Source organism: Metopolophium dirhodum, chromosome 1 (genome assembly GCF_019925205.1).
Source record: "Metopolophium dirhodum isolate CAU chromosome 1, ASM1992520v1, whole genome shotgun sequence".
Classification (NCBI taxonomy): domain Eukaryota; kingdom Metazoa; phylum Arthropoda; class Insecta; order Hemiptera; family Aphididae; genus Metopolophium; species Metopolophium dirhodum.
In genome coordinates, this window is record NC_083560.1 from 125,185,723 (window position 1) to 125,206,774 (window position 21,052).

Here is a 21,052-nt window from a genome sequence, read left to right on the forward strand (position 1 = left end):
GCTACGAAATATGAATTTAAATAATGAATGACGTATATGTATTTTTATTTTGTAATAATAATATTTAGATTTATATTCATACAATTTGTATAACAAAACCGCAAGGGGTTTACTATATAAAAAATTTAAAAACTAGTGGCACAGATTCTACTATATAGACTCGAACTTTGATTGTGAACTTTTATTCTTATATTATGCTGTTTATTCGTGGTAGAATAAATTTACGTAGGTATCTATGATATAGATTATAGAGCCATATTATATTATTAATCTTAGCCCGGGACTTAAATGCACTTTAAATCATTTATGTAATAAGTACCTACCTAACTACCCTTATTTTTTGACTGCATAGTTAAAATTTAAGTATCTAACTTTTAGTTAGGTGTTACTTAAATGTTGCCTATTGTGAATTTTACATTTTTATCCCATCGCATCATAGTTAAAACGAATCAATTATTGTAACATATGGATATCAAAAAAAATAAAGTATTTATTTTAGGTGTAAAACAATTTGTATACATTAGATACTTATATCTTACGATAATATGAGATAATCAAGTATTCTGATGTTTACTACGTGAGAAACTGCGCGTCTGTTGGGCGTTTACCCTAATTCGTAGTGCCGCCAACTTCTTGTTTATGTTTTCCATCCACTGGCGGTGGTAGCCGGTCGTGAACGGTACTGGATCTGCGGCCTCGACCACGGACGAGTTAAATAAACTATCCACCACGACCATCGCAGTTGGTTTCCACTTTTCCGGCACAACCTTTACAAACAGCCCAGTGTCGGCGAACGAGTTTTTCTCATAGTCTACTGTCACTGTTAATGAGTACGATGTTAATAAATAATAATGATAATATTACAGTATTTTGTTTTGTTTAGCTTATTAGCTATAGGTAATTTAAAATGTCGTGACTCGTGGAACGACCTCGTTGGAGTCTACGTATCTTATAGGAGGACATTCAGTCCGAAATGTTATGGACTAATATTACAGTACCTATAAGAAATGTATACCTAATACGACAATGTTATTATTTACTACAATGGACCAACGCAAATAAAACGTATCGGCCACTACTTGTGATCGATGTACACGCGTACCTAAGAACCTATACCTATATGGCTTGATTATTGATATACAGATAAATATGATACTCGCTTACCTATATGAGATAAATGGTTAAGTAATAGAAAATTCAGTAGAACTTAATCAGTTATCCAGTGCAAAATTTAAAAAAAATAGTTTAGATTACCCTAATACTACCTCAGCAGTGGCGGCTCTACGGTTTGATTTTTTTAGGAGTCGGGGGCATAGACATCACACATTCAAATGGTTCAAAATCAATGACAAAATCATGCAACCCACATTAGCCATTAATCTTATTAATCACTTTATCGTGACAATTATAAAAATAAATGTACATATAAATAGTTATTAACCTATCAGACTAATCTTTTATTTTTATTAAACTTACAAAACGTTTTTTAATTTTGAAAGTAATAAGTGTATTTAATTAATATGGATTATCCAAAATAGTACATGCACAATTCAAAAAGATAAAAAAAAATCTCAAAACAAGAACAACTATAAATTACAATTTACAATATAAATATTAAATCAAATTTTCGCACTTTGCCTATCGAGGTGGCTGAGCTGCACTTAAAGTAGGTGGATTGCCTACTTGATATGCTGTGGCACATTGTCCACGATCCGACGTAGTCGGTTTGCCTACCAGGATAGCTGAGTTGTACTTACTGCAGCGAGTTACACCTAAAAGGACTTACAATTTTTTCAAGAGTATCGTCATTTTTTTACGGGCTATACGAAGTTCACGGTATAAGCTAGTACTAATATAACAAAACATTATATATCGTGATAATAAAAGCGTATTATATTATATTTAAATCAATTGTATAGTAGGTACTTATTTACCTGTTATTTATTTTTTTTTGGAACTCGGGGGAGCATGAAGCCTGAAGCCGCCGCACTGCACCTCAGTAAATGAAGCCACGGGTATAGCGTAATGCGTTTAGTTACTTACTAAACATGGTTAGCATTAAATACAAATAAATATAAAATGTTCAATTTTATGCAAATACATTTAACGAGTTTTTGGCTTTTTAAATGTAAGCACTTTTTAAATTTGTATCATTGCATTTTCATATTGCATAAAATTAACATTTTATATTTATTTGTATTTAAGTGCTAACCAGCTCTCTCTAATCAACAATAAAATATTATCTTTACTAAATGTTCATTGTACATTTGTACCTATTTTTTTTTTGTAATTGGTGTATCATAAAAATAATAAGTTAATGTTATAATTCTATACAATCAAATAGTATTTAAAATACATAACAAAAAATAAATAAATATATACCTATGTATGAATGTATTGAATAAAGTATGCCATATGCCCATATTATCAAAAAATAAGTTGGTACAATGGTACCTACTACCTACTATAATAAATACAGGCACAGCACTACTCAAATAGCTTGTGAATTACGACACAACGTACAAAAATGATATACCTTTTACTATATCACCGAGGAGCATAGGCACCAAGTTGGCGATTACGCTCGTCGACGGGTTCAGTCCGGGAATAGAATTTATCTCGATCAAATACGGAATAAAGTTGTCTGTTATCAAGAAATCTGCTCCGAACAATTGAAAAGTTTTTTCGCGGTACAACGAAGAGTCCTTAGCAGCCTGCAACACGGCGTAAATACTCTCGCTCATTCCGGGAAATATCAATTCATCCCATACGTATTCTTGACCAATTTTTCTGAAATATGAAACCGTATGAATTGTATAATTATTAAAACAAATGAAACAAACTGATCGTTTTTTAAATTTCTTATACAATAAAAAATGTATTTAAAAACAGAATTGTTGTTAGTTAGTAAAAGTTGATTAATGCACAGCTCAAGGATCGATCGAACCAGCTAATCAAGACATTGAAATTTTGATAACTTTTAAGTTACAACTATCAGTAATTTGTTTTTATAATCTATATATGAATAGAATTTTTTTTACAATATAATTTTTACTTATCGTGTATTAATCAGATTTTATTAACTCAATTTTATATATTCTGGGATCAAGCCCGGATTAAGGGGGGACCAAGGGGGGCACGGTCCCGGGGCCCATTCATTATCCCCAAAATATATTTTTTTAACGCGTTCAATATAGTTAAAAAAAAAAGCGGGTAAGTGGATGTCGCTCTACTGTACAGTAGATTACAAGTGAGTCTCTGTATAATGGAATGTATTAAATTTGAATTCAATGATATCATATCATTGTATATGAAAAACGATTCTGAGCGGGGACAGTTCATCGGTCTGGATATTTTATATTGCTATTATATTTTATTATAGCCTATATGTTGATTTAATATTATAAATTACAACAAAATAACTAAAATCGTTATTTTTATTTTTATGGTTTTACAATGGTGTTTTTTTTTTTTTATATTCTGTATACAAAATTTCTACCAGATGGAGTGCTTCAATTTCAACATAAAGTACCTTATCTTTTAGCAAATTGGATCAAGATGGTACTTTAGAGAGGTAATTTTTCGATTTTCTCAATAGTTATTTAATGCCACGGAAAAAACTACTGACAAATTACGAAAAACCACTTAATTGTTATCACCTTTAACTTAAAGGCTATAATAATGAATAATACAAATTTAAAAAATCCAGACTGATAAACCGTCTCCGCTCAGAATCGTTTTTCTTATACAATGATATTATATCATTGATTCATATCATTATCATTTTTTAATACAATCCATTATACATTGTCCCACTTGTAACCTACTGTACAGTAGAGCGACATACCTGCTTTTTTTTATTCGTTTCTATGGTTATAAACAAAACGTTGGAAATTAAAATCCCACTATCAGTGGTTTTTTGTAATTTTTCAGTGGTTTTTCCCGTGGCATTAAAATGACCTCTTTAAAGTACCATCTCGATCCAATTTGCTAAAAGATAAGATACTATATGTTGAAATCACTCCTTCTGGTAGAAATGTTGTATACATCAGGATATATAAAAAAAAAAAAAACATTGTAAAACCACTAGATCCCTCACTCCGCTCAGAATCTAAAAATTATGTAAGTATGTAGATAAATTATTATTAATAATTATAAAATAATATGTTCTCAATTTTATATCACGAAAAATTACTGTAAATAATAAACTATATTTGCCAACAATTTTGTTTCTATGTTTTTTTTTTTTTGAGCATTTTAGATTTCTGATTTAATTATTTAAGTATATAAAAAGGTAGTTATGAGAAATAAATATTTAGCACTTGTAAATTAAGTATTTAAGTTAAAAGTACCTATTAATGCATATTATACTAAAATTTAGAGGACCATAGTTAATAACCTAGTGAACCAAAATTGATAATTTTACTGTCAAAAAAAAAGCTTTACCAGAAACCATAAATAATATGGTGGTTACCATTTGAAAGAATAAAGTCGATTTTATTATTGGTACAACTGCGTGTTTGAAAATTTTGAAAATGTTATAAAAAAATTGCCTGTTAAAAATAGAGAAACACGTCTTTTTTTGTTTTAACGAAATACCATATCATCGATAAATTGTTAAAAAAAAGCCGTGTACAATGACATGAGATATATTCTGTATATTTTTTGTATGGTAAAAAATTATACAATAATATAAAGTCGTTAATATGTAATGATACAATTATTTTGAAGTTAAAGTTGAAAGGGGGCCCACTAAGTATATGGTGTCCCGGGGCCGGGGCCCAATTGATTCTTAATCCAGGCTTGCCTGGGATACATAACGGGTTTAGTAAAATCCCGAATAAAATTATGTTTTTTTAGCTTTTGCTGAGTACAAACAGTAAATTCTAGCATTACTTATTAAATTTTACCTAGTGATCGGGCATTTACCGAAACACCTATACATTAAAAAAAATAAAACTGAAACATTATCGTTTTTAAGTCTGTGTTAAAAATAATCATTATATTAATAACTAATATATAAATAAAGATTTACAATTATTTATTAGTATAAAAGTATAAATGTATTATATAATTTTAAAGAAAATGGGCAAGTTAGTATACCTATATAGTATATATGTTAAAATTGGATTTAATGATATATATCATTGGAATATTGGATACGAAAAACGATTCTGACCCGAGACAGACTGTCAGCTAATATTACAAACTAAGTTAAAGTATATTATCATAATATTAGTCAGCCAAGGATATTGGATATTATAGTTGTATTTTCATTACCTAGTAATTCATTTGTCTGTTAATATTATGGTAGATAGATTGATTTCATTTATGTTGAAATTATTGCATAATGTATTATAAAATATAATTTTGATATTTCATTTTTTGGTTCCAGTGTGAATTACTATATATGACTTATGAGGAACCTTTTATTATATTTTCAAGCATAGCTATAAACATTGAACATTTTATAAAAGTTTAACTACAAAATTATATGTAATTTTTCTTGATTTGACGTATTTTGTAAACATTTCAAATTTGAATGCTTAAAAAAAATCCGTGTCTATACAAGGAACTTTGTATTAAATGTTCAAGTTTTTTAAACGATTAGCTACATTTTTTTTTATCTTTATCAGAATCTATAAGTGTACAAATAGACGCACTAACATGGACTTATTGAAGTAACCCGAATATCTGTGGCGAAAATCTTCAAAATCACAAAAATGTACCTACAAATTATTTTGTATTTAGAAATTCGTAAAACGTTTTATTTTAACACATACCTACATAAGACTTAAAAATTAAACACAAGATTCCTTGCAAATTTTTTAATAGAGTCACAAAAAAAAATTCAACTTAAAGTCACACCTACTTTTATGGTGATTGAAGTTCAAATATTGATGACATTGTTTATTCAAATAAATAATAACGATTTATCCTCAAATTAATTTTGTTATATTATTAAGAAAATATTAATAGTAGATACATTAAACATTTCACCGTTACATAAATTATCATTTGCTATACTCAATGAAATTTATAAATATTTAGACTAGGTAATTTCAATCTATCGTGGGTACACACGTTTCACAAATTCACAATACAATTGTTACACTTAGTGCACAGCGCTGTCGTGTAATTTTTTTGTCATTATTAATTGCTTAATCAAATTAGAGCATCGAATTATACATAAAAATATCAATAAGTATATTGTTTATTTTTACACTTTACTAAAAAGTAAAATATATTTTTATGTACTATTAATAATTTATCAAACAAAAATAAAAATTGAAATTTCATTCACTTTCTGAAGTTTTGTATTTATCATTAGTCATTATGGCAGGATAGATACGCATGTACCTCTACTGGTTGGGTGCTCCTTACAACCGACGTTCGAAATGTTATTCGTGTTATTTATTTATTATTATACTATTTTACCTACATTTATTAGTATTTTATTTTTATAACGAATATATTATAATATATTAATGAGTTATAAATTATATAGATTGTCTCCGCTCAAAATCGTCATTCGTAAATCGTGATTATATTTATATGTTTTTTGAAATATTTAAAGAAAAATCAAATACCAATTCCAATATGCAAGCAAAATATGCAAAAAAATTTCCACAAGTACTATTACCTACTATATGAATCTAATTTCTTTAGTACAAAGCTACCTATATGTTTTGAATGATTATTGATTATCTATTGATTTGGCTAAACAAAATCCTAACCTTTTTTCATTTCGACGGAAACGGAAATTTAATTATTGGCGAAAACAATACTCTCTCAGTGACAGGAATAGTAAATGTATGGAACTATGGAAGATTATTTTATGCACCCGAATATCAACAATTATCTATATTCCATTATACCATGACCTCAGAAAAATTTTTTTTTTCTTTAAATGGTCAAATGGACAATTATATTATAATTTCAATTGTATGTATCAATGCTTATTCTAATTTTCATACTGAAAATTTAACAACAGTGCATTTTTAAAACTATTTTAGTTGATTTCATTTTTTTGGCTTGTTAATATTATGATAACTTTAAACCTCATTTATTACAATTCAAAATATATATGGCTCATCATTCTCACTATATTATTTTATATGGTGAGTTTCAATATATTTTCAGAATTAAAATCGGGATAAGCGACTACAGGTACCTACTGTTTGAATTAGAATGAAAACGTTTTGAATAGAATTAGTATGGTCTCGAGGCCCCTTTAACCTGTGTGGTACGGTGTCTTATTACTGTCGTTTACCAGTTATACCTCAAATGATTTTGTAGTTCTCTGTAATCCCACATGCACTCTTTGGGTACTCCTGGATTTCTATATTTTCTATATTTCATTTGCAGTCTAACATTGCTGAGATGAATGGATTCGTGCTTATTTTTCATGGAGAAACTGTTTGCACAAAAACGAACGTAACCTTCTCTGTAAAAAAAAATTAGTTATTTAAACATTCTTTATAATAACCGTTGCTTTGACTATTGATAATTGAATCCATCTATATTCTATATTATGATATATATTTAGCAACTAGCATATACGTAGTTGCATGTCAAAACACCATTTCACCATAGAATACGTTGGTATTCAAACTTTGAATACTAACTTGTACATCCACACAACTACAGGATTCATATTAGTCACTAAAAACCACTGTCGCAAATCAATTTTACACGTATTAATCAAAAGGGGTCTTTCTAGAAATAAAAATTATGGTATAGTGTTATGCATCTATTTTGAAATTCAGACGGATTGTTTTAACCTATGTATTTTTGAAGAATATAATTATTTTTTAAGACACCGGCTTCAGTGATTTTTTTTTTTATTGTATGCAAGTCTCTAGACAACATAATGCCGTGACCAGAACAGTTTGACGTAGGCTTTAAAATCCATGTGTTAGTTATCCCGTCGATATAGTGTTGGGGACAATATATTTTCACGTTTTCCAGTAAATATTTACATTTTGCATAAACATCTAGCTATAACATACCACTGATTAAATATTACAATAAGTCAATAATTACAACAACACCCTAGAAAGTATCCGAAGTCACGATTCTCGCACTGACAAATTGGCTACACATGTGGATAGTGAATTGGATATAGTGTTTAAACCTGCGTATGCCTGGTTGTAATGATTTGCTTATAAAAATTATAGGTAAATGTTAGTATCTTGTTATCAGTTAAGTAGGTACATCATCATAAATAGGAAGTTTTTGGGAATTGCTATAGCCTTTATTACTATAGCGATGAAGCTACGTAATTATGTAAATCAGTATGGTGAAGTGAAGTGGCGCAAATAGACACTTGGGGGCCTTAAAGTAAAATATGAAATGGGCCACCTCCCCAATAATGTTAATGGTCTTAAGCTCTTAAACAATCCAAGGTACACGGTACACCGCTACCTCCCCTCCCATAAGGTTCAATCGATTTTCATCGTTAATAGGCTGTTTAAAGCTGGTCGTTTTTTCGTCGTTTTTCTTGCATTTAGACCAATAAGCTGAAGAAAAATATATATAACTCCAGAAGTCCAATTTTAATTTTAAAAAATATTTGAATTCCCTATTCTCTTTTCTAGATTATGGAGGAAATGGTTTTTTTTTTAGTAACACTAATGTAAAGGTGTAGGTATTTCGAAAAAAAAAGAAAATGAATTTGGTATTATACGTCTTATTAAACATATAAAAAATCTAAAATTAATTTTCTACATAACCTAGAAAAGAAAATAAGGAATTTAAATTTTCAGAATCTCAGAATCCCCGTTTATGCACCACCCCAGAGGTGGCAGGAGAGTGAAAAATACTTTATGACCTAATCTCATGCCTAAAAAACTTTCCTCTTGGTAAAAAAACTTGAGAATGTAATACAAGTTTTCTCATAAATAATTCATACTGTAACCAAAAAATCTAAAAGTTATAAAGTTTTTTTATAGATATTTGTTAAATTCAGATTTGGAAGAAAATATTAGTTATTCAAACGATAGGAATAAGGATTTTAGTATTTTTGTTGTAGTTTGAATGTATTACTCGAAGGTACTTGAAACTTTTATACATAATAGGACATAATATAATACCTAATAGGAATACCTACCTATTATTATATTTTCTACAGAGAATGACATTTTCAAATGCAATGTTTTCGGCAAAAATGTACTCAACCTTCTATTGAAATTACAGTTAAAATTACCTACTTATAAATAATAAAATAAATGATTTAAAAGTTATAACCAATAATATTCGCTTCAATCGTATTCGCTCAGAATCGTATTTCGTATACAATAATAATTCAAAATTCAACAATTATAATATTATTATAAAAATACTAAATAATGTTTACACAATTAAACATTTTTGATTTACCTACTTCTAATTCATATGTATACTCGTGATCAAATTTGGCATTGCTATCTACGATCAGTTTTGTGTAATGAATAATAAATTCGTTCCACACTTCTTCTTTTTGACTTTTAAATTTCCATAAATCCATTTTTTTACTACCAGTTATTTGTTTATTCAAAAATATGGATATACATCGTTTCACGAAATCAATCATTTTGTACGGTATCTGAGGTGTAAAAAATGTTACTATTAACTGTTAAGCTATTAAGGTACTATCAAATTGAAACTTACATTGCCATTTGCAGTGAAAATTCTTTTATTATTCTCAATTGCTTTTACAATAATCTTTAGTGTGCTTATTAACGCTGTTGTAATATAATCTTCCACAAATGCATCCTTGTCTTCTTCGGATCGAATATAATGACATCTTGGAAACATCAAATTTGTCTCAGCATTATTGTAAGATTCCAAAGATTTTGCCAAACCATTCTGTATTTCAAAATATATATTTTAGCTTATTTTTAATTATCCAGCATAGTATTACATACAACTAGTTATGGCGTTCAACTATTCAATATTACAAAGCTTATAAATTATCTACCTATATATATTTATAAATAGTTGTGCCAGTAAATTTGTTTAAAAAAAAAAAATTGACACTTAATTAGCAGTAAATGTTACATTTTTTTTTACATTTACAGTTTATAGTATATAAACTGCATTATTTTCAGATAGCCATCTGGATGAGAATTTTATTTTTAGTATTTAGATTACATAATGTTTACATCTAATTTATAAAATTTACCTATTAGCTATTCGTAACAAAAGATTAAGTTTAGTTTAGTAATTTTTTAAAAATCATCGTTATGTCTTTTAACAAAAATAGTACTGTTATGAGATATTTTTTGAATTTTATTAAAAATGATTTTTAATAATTTGTAACATGGAACAGCAATACAAAATTATTTGGCTTCTCTTAAAATGCAACCAATACAATTTTCCACATCGATCATCGATCATGAAATCATGAAATCATGTAAATATCAACATTACTAGGTTATCAACATTTATTATCATACTAAGCCTAGACTGATGTAGGTACATTGTATAAAATAATAATTTTGACAATTAGTGAGAAAGAATTAATTTATTCGAAAATTATAATAGGTAAGTAGGATCAAAGTACTTAAAAAAACGGTAAAAGGTTTGATTTGAGTACTAACACATATTTCATCGTGGACAATGGTGCCTAGTATAATTTTAAGTTATGTAAAATTGTAAATTTTTTTTTTTTTTATTTTTATAATTTTTATTTACAATCTGTTACAATAAAATGAACAATAAGTAAAATAGATAATAGAATAAGTGGCTTGAGGAAAGGACGGATTTAAGAAGCCTTCCGTGAAGACACTTTGTCAGCTGTTTAGAAAAGTTGTAACTTAAATTTATTATCTTAATAATCAAAATATATGCAATTAAAATTACCTATACATTAAATAATCCTAACCCTGACCAAATGGGAAAGAAATAAAAAAAATTAGTCTATTCGCGATTCTCACGAATTTCTTAATGTAATATTGTTCAATATGAACGGATATGGTATGCATATAGGTGATTAGTTTAATAGGTACCTACTTTGGTACAAAACACGTGTCTTGTCATCTGACTGACAGAAGTCAATTCACTTAAAGTGGACCAATGAATCAATCTTTTTTTAGTGACAAAAATAAAATCCGATCTTTTATCTTTAAGAATATTCCACGATTGCACGTTTTTCAAGCGTTCCACGGCTGCTTCATTTTGATCAATTGACGATATTATCGGAGGAGATTCCAACCAATTAACTATGTATGCTTGAAACATAAATTGTACATAATATACGATACATAAATTATTAGGATGAGGTATTCAATATTGTTCTTCGTATAGGTACGTGAATTTTATTAAAATATTTACGTGATGATTTTACATAATACGAATAATTTATTGGTGGTTTATACGGATCTCGTTTTTCCACCCAACCGCGGTTCTTCAGCTCTAGAGAAATTTTTGGGAAATAACCTAATACCGAAAATATTTTTTGTTCCTGCAAACAATCAAAACGATCTCAACTACATATGTATATTATATATTATTTAGGTACCTACGTTAATAATATAATGTGCATTTCAATAATATTAAATTTAGCAGTCATATTAAGCAAGTTAGGTTAGCAGGTACAATTTCAATCAAATATATTTTAGATTCTGATTCGATTGATTTTACCAAGATGTGTGGTTTTTTTTTAGATTCTGAGCGAAGCGATGAATGTATTGATTTTACAATGATGTGTGTTTTTTTTTTTATTTTTTTTTTATTTTTGGGTCTGTCATCACCTTTTAGGACAGTAAAAGTGCTTGGATTTTCTTCAATAGTAACTTTTCTGATAGGAAAGTGAATCTAGTTGGTTTGGGGGGAAGGGGGTCAAAAGTAAAAATTTCCCAGTAGTTTTCACAAGCGACGTGAAAAACAAAAGAAAAATTAAGGAAAAACGGGAATTTTTACGCAAAATCTGTTTTCGAAAAAATCGATTTTGGTTTTTGGTATAACTCTAAACATGAAATTTTGACTGAATGTTTATATTAGCATTTTCTATACACCATAAAATTTACAAAATATTTTGACTCTTTTTGAGCTGTTTACGGCCATTGTCAGTTTTTAATTTTTTTAGTTTTTTTTTCTATAAATATCAATAAAATTTTATCTGTTGAGTAAAAAAGCTTGAAAATTTAATAGAAGGCTCCTAGGTTATTGTTTCAAAGGCAAATGAAAAAAATTAAAAATCCTTAGTCACAGTTTTTATTTATAAGCATTTAAAGTTCATATTTTGACAAAATACGGAAAAATCACAAAAAATAGCAAATTATTTTGAGTTGAGAATTCATAAAAATTTTTCTTTTTAAATCTAAGATTTGAAAATGTAATATAAGATTACTCATAAGTTTGTCTACCTTAACCAAAAAAAAAATGTCTAGAAGAATCTTAAATTAAAGTTTTATGAGCGTCTAAAATTTATATTTTTACAACATTTGATATTTACTCGATTTCTCATGTAACAATTTTCTTATTTTATTGTAATTAAAAAACAAATGACTGTAGATACTTGAAAATTTCACTGAATGTTTATATTAGCATTTTCTATACACCATAAAATGTTGAAAATATTTTGACACTTTTTGAGCTGTTTACGGACATTGTCAGTTTTCAATTTTTTTAGTTTTTTTTTTCTATAAATATCAATAAATTTTTATTTGTTGGGTAAAAAAGCGTGAAAATTTAATATAAAGCTCCTGATATATCGTTCTAATAGCAGTTGAAAATTATAAAAAATACATAGGCACAATTTTTTTTTATAAGCATTTAAAGTTCAAATTTTGATAACATTTGACAAATTTATAATTTATTAATTATTTTGTGGTTAAAAATTTATAAATTAAATTTATAATTTTTAACTTTTATGGCTAAGGATTGAAAATTTAAAACAAGGCTCCACGTAAATAGGTTATATATAAATTACTTTATTCCCAATAATATCATCAAATATACTTGGTAAAATCATAGGCTCACTGACTGTTTTCGCTCAGAATCGTTTTTCTTATACAATGATATTATATCATTGAATTTAAATTTAACACCATCCATTACAGTGACCCACTTGTAACCTACTATACAGCAGAGCGACATCCACTTATCCACCTTTTTTTATTTATATTTATTTATTTTTTGTGTCTGTCATCACCTTTTGGAGCAGTAAAAATGCTTGAAAATATTAAAGATACATATGCACATTTTTTTATTATTTACATTTTAAGTTCAAATTTAGACTAAAATCATCAAAGTCATGAAAATGTTCAAATTATTATGTAGTTAAAAAATTTCGTTTTTCGTATACAAGGATTTTATATCATAGAACTAAAATTTAACACATCCATTACACAGTGACCCACACAACACCCACTTACTAGCCACTTACTCACCTTTTAAAAAAAAATATATTATCCTTCCTGTCTACTGTGTATTTTTATTAAAATGGTTAATTCTTTTAATAATACTACCGTACCTTTACAGCTTGCAACGTTTGATTAGTGAAACTCGCCATAGATTCAAAGTCTAATGTTGTATTTAACGAATTGTCGTAATATAATAAATTATAGTTGCACTCTTTTATCAATGCTATATGAAGTTCTTGAATATAGTTTTTAAAATTAAGTAGGTATCTCGTGTTTATGCTGCTCTTTTTTGACATTACTGTCTTTTGGTATTCTTCTTTTAATTCCGGAATTTGATTAGAGTCGTCTTGTTTATAATTTGTGTTTGTCGTTGAACTTGGTTTTACTTTATTTATCAAGTCAGTATTTGAAATATAATTGTATATGTTTTCAATAATTTCGGCAGAATCGACTTTATTAGGTGTTTTAAGTGTATAGGATTTCGTTTGAAGTTTTTGATTTACTAATTGTTTCTTATCATTCTGAGGCGTCAACATCTTTCTTTTGCTGGTGTATTTGTTAGAATTCATGATTTGTTTTTTTTTCGTTCGGACTGTGTTGATTAATAATTTGTGTTAATTTTTTGTAAATGTTGAAAATAGTTTATAATGTGTTAAAAATATGTTCATTTTTTAAATGTGTTTGCATTATTTTTTTTTTTAATTTTTGTTTATAAATGGTTGCTATTGGTTTTAATAATAATAATTATTATTATTAATTACAAGGTTTTTACGTTGTTTTTTCTTATTTATCTATACATACGAATGTTTGGTTTTTTTATTAATGGGATTTTAGTGGGTTAGGTTAGGATTTTGTATTAATTGCAATATATAATATTCTAAATTTAGATTTAAATTATACACTTACGTACGCACCACTTGGGGTCCGCAATCTACCGCTGGTAGATTGCCTACGTGATAATATAATGCTCCCATAATCACAAGCGAATCTCATGGATAACCTCGGTCCGGATAGGTATAAATTAAAATATAATATTATTTACACTTAAAAAAACATTGCTTCCGCAGCGTGTTACACCCAAAAGGAGCAGTGGCGTATTTTGATCATGTTTGTGGGGGGGGGGGGGGAGGGATTGAAACATTTGCTCCCAACACCCCCCCCCCTCCACCGACCATCAAAAAACAAATTTGGTTTAATATATTATCATAAAAACCTCTCAGTCCAAAAATATTGTGATCTGTAATCTGTATGCTGTATAGTGTAAAATGGGTACATGTATAAATGCATGCATATGCATACAAATAAATAATTAGGTTCATACCACCTATTTAATAAAGTTTTAAATGTACTTTTTCGAGTAGATTCGTGAAATAATCTGCGTGGACGTAAAATACTCAAAATTTCAATCGTCAAAAGGTTATAACCTTGGAACTAAGTCCGACCAACAAATTCTGATTGCACCATTGTACTTAAACTTAACTCGTTGAAGCCTTGAAATATATCTATTACTTGTAGGTTTCCAAAAATTCACAAAAATCGAGCTAAACTGCATTATTTCAATTTATATGTGCAATTTTCAAATTGCAATGGTGATCAGTGTTTATTGCAAAGTTTTAGGGACCGTATTACAATAGTCAATTGCACTTCGATTACGCTTAACCCACTGATTTAACCGGCCGAATTCCGCCGTTTAACCTATGATCAACTATTGTAATACGGGTCATTAGTCTTTATCTTAGTTGCAGCTACCATATAGGGGATTTTGGCTTTTATTTATTTTGTTGTTTCTAAAAAATATACTATATTAGTACCAATAAATAATAAGTACATAAATATGGTTCTCCAGTTAAAAAAAAATCATGGGGGATACGACACCCAAATCCCCCCTGTAATTACGCCACTGAAAAGAGTTGATCAATCACAAAAACCAATTAATAGCAAATCATTGCCATGTCAGCTAGTATTTAATATTTATAAAATAATATAGGTATATTATGGCACCATGGCAAGGGATTGTCCTACCATTCGCAACGTGTGTGTCTCGCACGATAGTAGTCTAGATGAATAGAGTTACAACAATAAAGGCAATAATTTTTCATTCGAGAGTTTTTTTACATTTTATTAATACTAGGTACAGAGCCCAACTTAGGGGGGGGGGGCTAGGGGGGCTGCAGCCCCGGGCCCCGATATTATTTGGTGCCCCGGGCCCCTGTTGATATTTAATTATTAAAGTGGCATTTTGAAATAATTGTATGATATTACTGGTTACGTAGTTTTGTTAGTCACGTATCGTAATGGAATTTATGATTATTCTCTAATCAGTCTAATCGATAAAATAATCTATTAAGTTTTAAGATAAAGTTGGTCAAAAGCACTTTATATCATTATGATTACAATTTATCTTAACATAGGTACATTTTGATGGTCAGTTTCGCATTATTAGTACAATCGGTACACTAGTATTCCGTCGACTGTCGTGATATTAAATTAGTTTTTAGTCGAGTTCGTGAGTTTTGTTCGTTACTAAGTGTGTGCCAAAAACTATTGAAATTTAAAAATGTCTGATAAAAAAAGGATTTATCTCAGTGGTTATGCAAAACGAAAATTGAAGAAGGGGTCCGAAGATGCAGTAAGCAAGTTACCTAAATTAACTAATTTTTTTGAAACTATCAACAGTGCAAACGGAGTAGAAACTAATAAAAATAATAAAAATGATTTAGTTAGTTCTAAATAATAGTTATATTCATGTTGAAAACATGAATAATGATTGTAATAGTGTAATATGTTAGTTCATTAAGAGAGAAGTTTGTATATTTTGAAAACAAAGCAAAGGAATTATCAATTAATATTTTGCCCTGTAGAGAAAAAATTGTTAGAAAAAAAAAATTCTCCGATGGTACAATAGAAGGAAATTCAAACTTATGCGAAATAAGAAAGTTGGAGGTTGATACTTTTTATGTTATTATTGATTGTTTAGTTACTGAACTTGATATAAAATTAAACGCATATGATAATCTTTGTAGTATTTTTGGGTTTATTACAAAATTCGGTTCACAATTATTATCAGAGACTTCTGCCGACATATTCATTAGCACATTTAAAGATGATATTGATACAATAAATATAAGACAAGAGATTGTGCACTTTTCTAGTTATGTAATGCAGTTAAATTTACCAATAATTTTTCCTCAAAATATTTACTTATATGTACATAAAAATAATTCTTAAAAATAAGTCTTTCCAAATGTGTAAATTTCTCTACGACTTTATTTAACTTTGCCAGTTTAAAATTGTGAAGCAGAAAGAACAAATTCAAAATTAGAACTAATTGAAAACGCCAGAAGAACGTCCCTACACCAAGAAAAATTAAACTCACTCGTTCGTCTATCTGCTGAAAGGGATATAACTAATACACTTGATTTTTCAGATCTAATTCAAAAATTTAGTGAACTAAAATCTAGAAAAAAACCGTTGTCTTAAACTATTTAACAAATTATTTCTTTAATTATTATTTTTTTAAATTATTTTATTATTTACATTGACTATGTTGAAAAATGCATTGCCACTTTGACTTTTACACAATGTATATGATGTATATCAGTAAACATTTGTTTGAATTAAAAACTGTACCAACACTTCTTTATTTATATTTGTATTTTTAATTTCATCGTTTTATTTATATTAATTGTCACTAAATAATTACTTATAGCCTTATTATGGTATAATTGATTTATAATCTTATAAAATAAATTGAATATAAGATATAACAAATCTATATAGCATAAAGACTACATTCATAATGTAAGTAGATAATTTAAAATGTAGATAATAATTCATTTTGGGGCCCCATTAGAAAATTTGACCCGGGCCCCAAAATTCCTAAGTTGGGGCTCTGACTAGGTACAACTGCATATTATGGAAATGATTTTTTGACAGAAAATTACATAGGTACTAATATTTCAAGGTTTCTTTAATTTATTACCAACCAACATTCAGATTAAAATTTGACGCTCGGTATAATGGCATAAATGCAGTTTAGTTCCCAAACCTATTTATTTCAACGAGTTAAGAACAATGGTGGAATCAGAATTTTTCGGTCGAACTCAGTTGAAGTTTATAACCTTTTAAAGTTCCTTATTTTGCTTAGGCAAGTAGGGGCAGTTGCCGCCCCTGGCTTTTTCTGGGTTGATTATCATTATTATTATTCTAAAACAACTAAAAAATGCTCTAACAGTTCTAAATAGTGCACCAAATTATTTTTATTTATAATGTTAAAGATATACATTTTAAAATAAATTCGGTATAAATTATAATATAAATTTTAAACTTTTAAATGATTGTATAAAAGTTTTACAGACAGAACTTATCATTTGGACTACTTATTTAATCTGAAAATAAAATATTTTTTTTTCTATACCTATAGGTTTGGACTTTAGATCATTTATTTATTATAAAATTCAAGTAAAAACATGTGCAAAATTTAAAATTTGGTAAAAACTTCAAAATGCTCCAAAAATCTTTAAATGCAAAAAATGACCTTAAAATTTAAAATCGTCAAAAAATTCAATGTAGGTATGTTATAAAACGAGTATTGCGTAGCTAGATTTGGAAAACAATGCAATGTGCATCGTAATCCTAACCTCAATCATTATACCAATGTAATATAAAATACCATAAAATAAACTTTTTTTAAATTAAAAATAAAAACATTTTTATTTTCTTACAGAGTGATTTTCATTACACTCAAACTCAATTATGAATGTCAGAATTAAGAACGTTGTTTTTATAAATTATGAGATGTAGTGGTGGGACAGTATATCAACACAGTAATTAGTGATTTAATTATTGATGGGTTGGTGGTCTCTTACGCTGACGATACCTGCTTGCTTTTTACCGATAAGACTTAAAAAGGGTTTCATCACAAAGCGACTGTTGGATTAAATAATATATAGGTACCGAATCCTATGTGACGGAAATCTGAACCCTAACAAAAATAAAACAATGTTTATGACCTTTTCAATTTACAAAAGTTTCCCAACACTTAATCGTATTAAAATACATAGGTGTATCGAGAGTTGTACCAACTGACTTAAATAGTTGTTTAACTATTAAAGAAGTTTCAAGTACGCGATATTTAGGTTTCATATTTGATAATAATTTACTTAGAAAACTACACATACATAATTTTGTAGGATAGTTACGTCAGTTAACTTATAAATTCAATAAATTAAAAGATTTGTTACCAAAACACATAATGCCTGTAGTTTATTTTGCGTTATACTAATCCATATTTTAATATGGGTTAATAATAATTTGAGGAGGATCAGCAGATTGTTTTTTAAATTAACTACAAATAAACCAGAAAAATATAGTTAGAATTTGCTTAAATAAATATTCTGTATCAGGTTCTACCTCTCACAATTATAGAGTTGGTTGTCCTACCTGTTAAACTTCTATATCAAAAAATTGCCATTCTGTTCACTTTTAAAAATTTTAGTAAAGGCCTCTAAAGATTTTGTAGACAAAAGGGAAAATAGACAGTTTAATATACCTATTGATTGCCAGTGCAAATTTTATGATCAATCTTTTGTCAACTATCTAGGACCTATGTTTTTGAACTATATGCCATGTCTTTATAAAAAAAATATTCAGCTTACTCAAAATAATGATAAGAATTTAGTATATAATTGGTTGTTCTCTCAAAAAATTTAATTTTAGTTTTTTTGCTGTGTTTAAATTGTTTATTATTTGTATATACTTGTTTCTTTTTTTTGTTGTTAATTTGCTATATATGCATATCAATTTTAGTTATGATTGTATCACTCTCTATCTCTAACACAAGCTTTTAGCTTAAAAGAGATAGATTAAAAAAATAAAATAAAAATTATCCAGTAAAAATAAAACCAAGATGAAACCTTAATTTCTTTGAACCGTAGAATCTTATTCCAAAATTAATATTTATTTTCTTGTGTTAGATGTAAATATGTAATTATAAATTATATAAAAACAAAATTAGTAGTGTTATTAGTATTAGTTAGTTTTATTAGTAAGTTTATTGTGTAATTATAAAGATATAAGTAGAATGCAGAAATGTAGAATATTTTATATTGGATACCTACTTATACCATAATTTCATGAAGCTTCATGTAATTTAATTTTACATTCTACAATAAAGATTTAGCTAAGAGAATAATATTATGTTAAAATTTCCAAGGATTAAGCATATCTAGTCCTTAAGTATATAGTATATTGGCATAAAATAAAATGTGTGCTCCCACCTTAAAAATTGCACAATGTCATGGCTCGTTAAATAATATGATAACATTTTAAGTTATTTATGGTTATATATACAAATAAACTTAAAAAAATTATGAAAATTAAAATTAAAAACTTAAGTAAACACAACAGTATGTGCCTAAAAAAATTATTAAAATAAAAAAATCCAATAAACATTTTCGAGATAAAAACGCTTGCCCAAGTCAAGGATCGGCATGTAAACTTACTAGATTTTTAATTTTTAGAAATTTATTAACTGATACCACACCCAAGCGGTATAACAATTTGAATCCAGAAAAATGTCGGCGTGAACAGCCCCACAAAAAAATCATTTTCATTTTGTGAGATAGATCTCCGTAACTTAAGAGCAGATTTCGTTGTTTGGGATCTTGTTAGATTCACAATAGTTAGGAAAAGTGCAGTACTGGTTTTCAGAACTTTATCTTTAATAGTTAATTCACTACAGAACATTAAAAAAAATTAAAACTAATTTTATTGGGCACTTTTGGATGTTTTCAGCTTTACAGCTTTGTAGTGAATTAACAATTGGAGATAAAGTTCTGAAAATCTTCACTGCACTTCTCCTAGCCAATGTGAACCTAACAAGAACCCAAACAACAAAATCCGTTCTCCAGTTTCAGAAATCTACCTCGCTAAATGATAATCTATTGAAAAAAAAACTCTTTTTTTATCTGTGAAAAAATAAATAATTTTTTTAAAAAAATTTTAATTCCACATTTAGTATTTACTTGATAATCCCTTTTTAATGAGTTATCAACCAACTTTCTGATAGTTTAGGAGAAAAGTTAAAAAATAGAAATTTTGGGACTGTTCACGCCAAAGTTTTTATATATTCATGTGGTTATACCGCACGGGTGTGATATCAAATTTCTCTCATTAATATTTTATATTATAGCAAGCTAAATTACACACCTACTCATCATTACTGGGTTACATTTTTATTATTTTCCTATTTAACACAAATTCTTGAAGTTTTCAAAATTCAGACTTTTTTCATTTCAATTGCCATACTTACTTGATTAAAAATCAAGAAAGTAAAAAATATTCAAAACAATTTGTTAAACATTAATTGGTTTTGTGTATTTTATTAGAAAAGTAATAGCTGATGATAGTCGGGGAATTTTATGACATCATTCATCCATGTTTTCATATTTGACCATTAACAGAAAAAGCAAAAAATGTCATCCTAACATTTACTTATTAGTTATTAACTTACTTTTTTCATATTTCATATACTGTAAATATTTTTTTAATTCATGTTATTATGTCAATGTTATTATTAAACAAACAATAAAATATAAATCAATTTTTAAGAATCTAAAATAATTTTAATGATAATTTGAAAAGAATGAATAAAATATCAATTGTTTTACATTACATTTAAATATAACTGTTATAGTAGGTAC

The 21,052-nt window shown here is 27.7% G+C and overlaps 1 protein-coding gene across 1 annotated transcript; it reads right to left on the minus strand.

Moving 5' to 3' along the window:
- Positions 1-554: 554 nt before the first annotated feature.
- On the minus strand, positions 555-13,918 carry LOC132953629 (tubulin glycylase 3A-like). The gene is made up of 10 exons (XM_061026005.1): positions 13,460-13,918; positions 11,317-11,446; positions 10,996-11,213; positions 9,652-9,849; positions 9,386-9,586; positions 7,785-8,001; positions 7,629-7,719; positions 7,283-7,447; positions 2,537-2,790; positions 555-820 (listed from the first exon to the last, which is right to left on the minus strand). Exons 1-10 carry the CDS (start codon positions 13,916-13,918, stop codon positions 555-557), a joined length of 2,199 nt encoding a protein of 732 aa, XP_060881988.1.
- Between the last annotated feature and the right edge of the window lie 7,134 nt (positions 13,919-21,052).

What these genes read in the sequence shown, in the direction of transcription:
- LOC132953629 (XM_061026005.1), bottom strand. Translation starts at nt 13,918, where the DNA reads ATGAATTCTAACAAATACACCAGCAAAAGAAAGATGTTGACGCCTCAG. An exon ending in GACACGTGTTTTGTACCAAA is followed by an intron (nt 9,850 to 10,995) that starts GTAGGTACCTAT and finishes TTTGAAATACAG; the next exon opens with AATGGTTTGGCAAAATCTTT. An exon ending in GAACTACAAAATCATTTGAG is followed by an intron (nt 2,791 to 7,282) that starts GTATAACTGGTA and finishes TTCATATTTCAG; the next exon opens with AAAAATTGGTCAAGAATACG.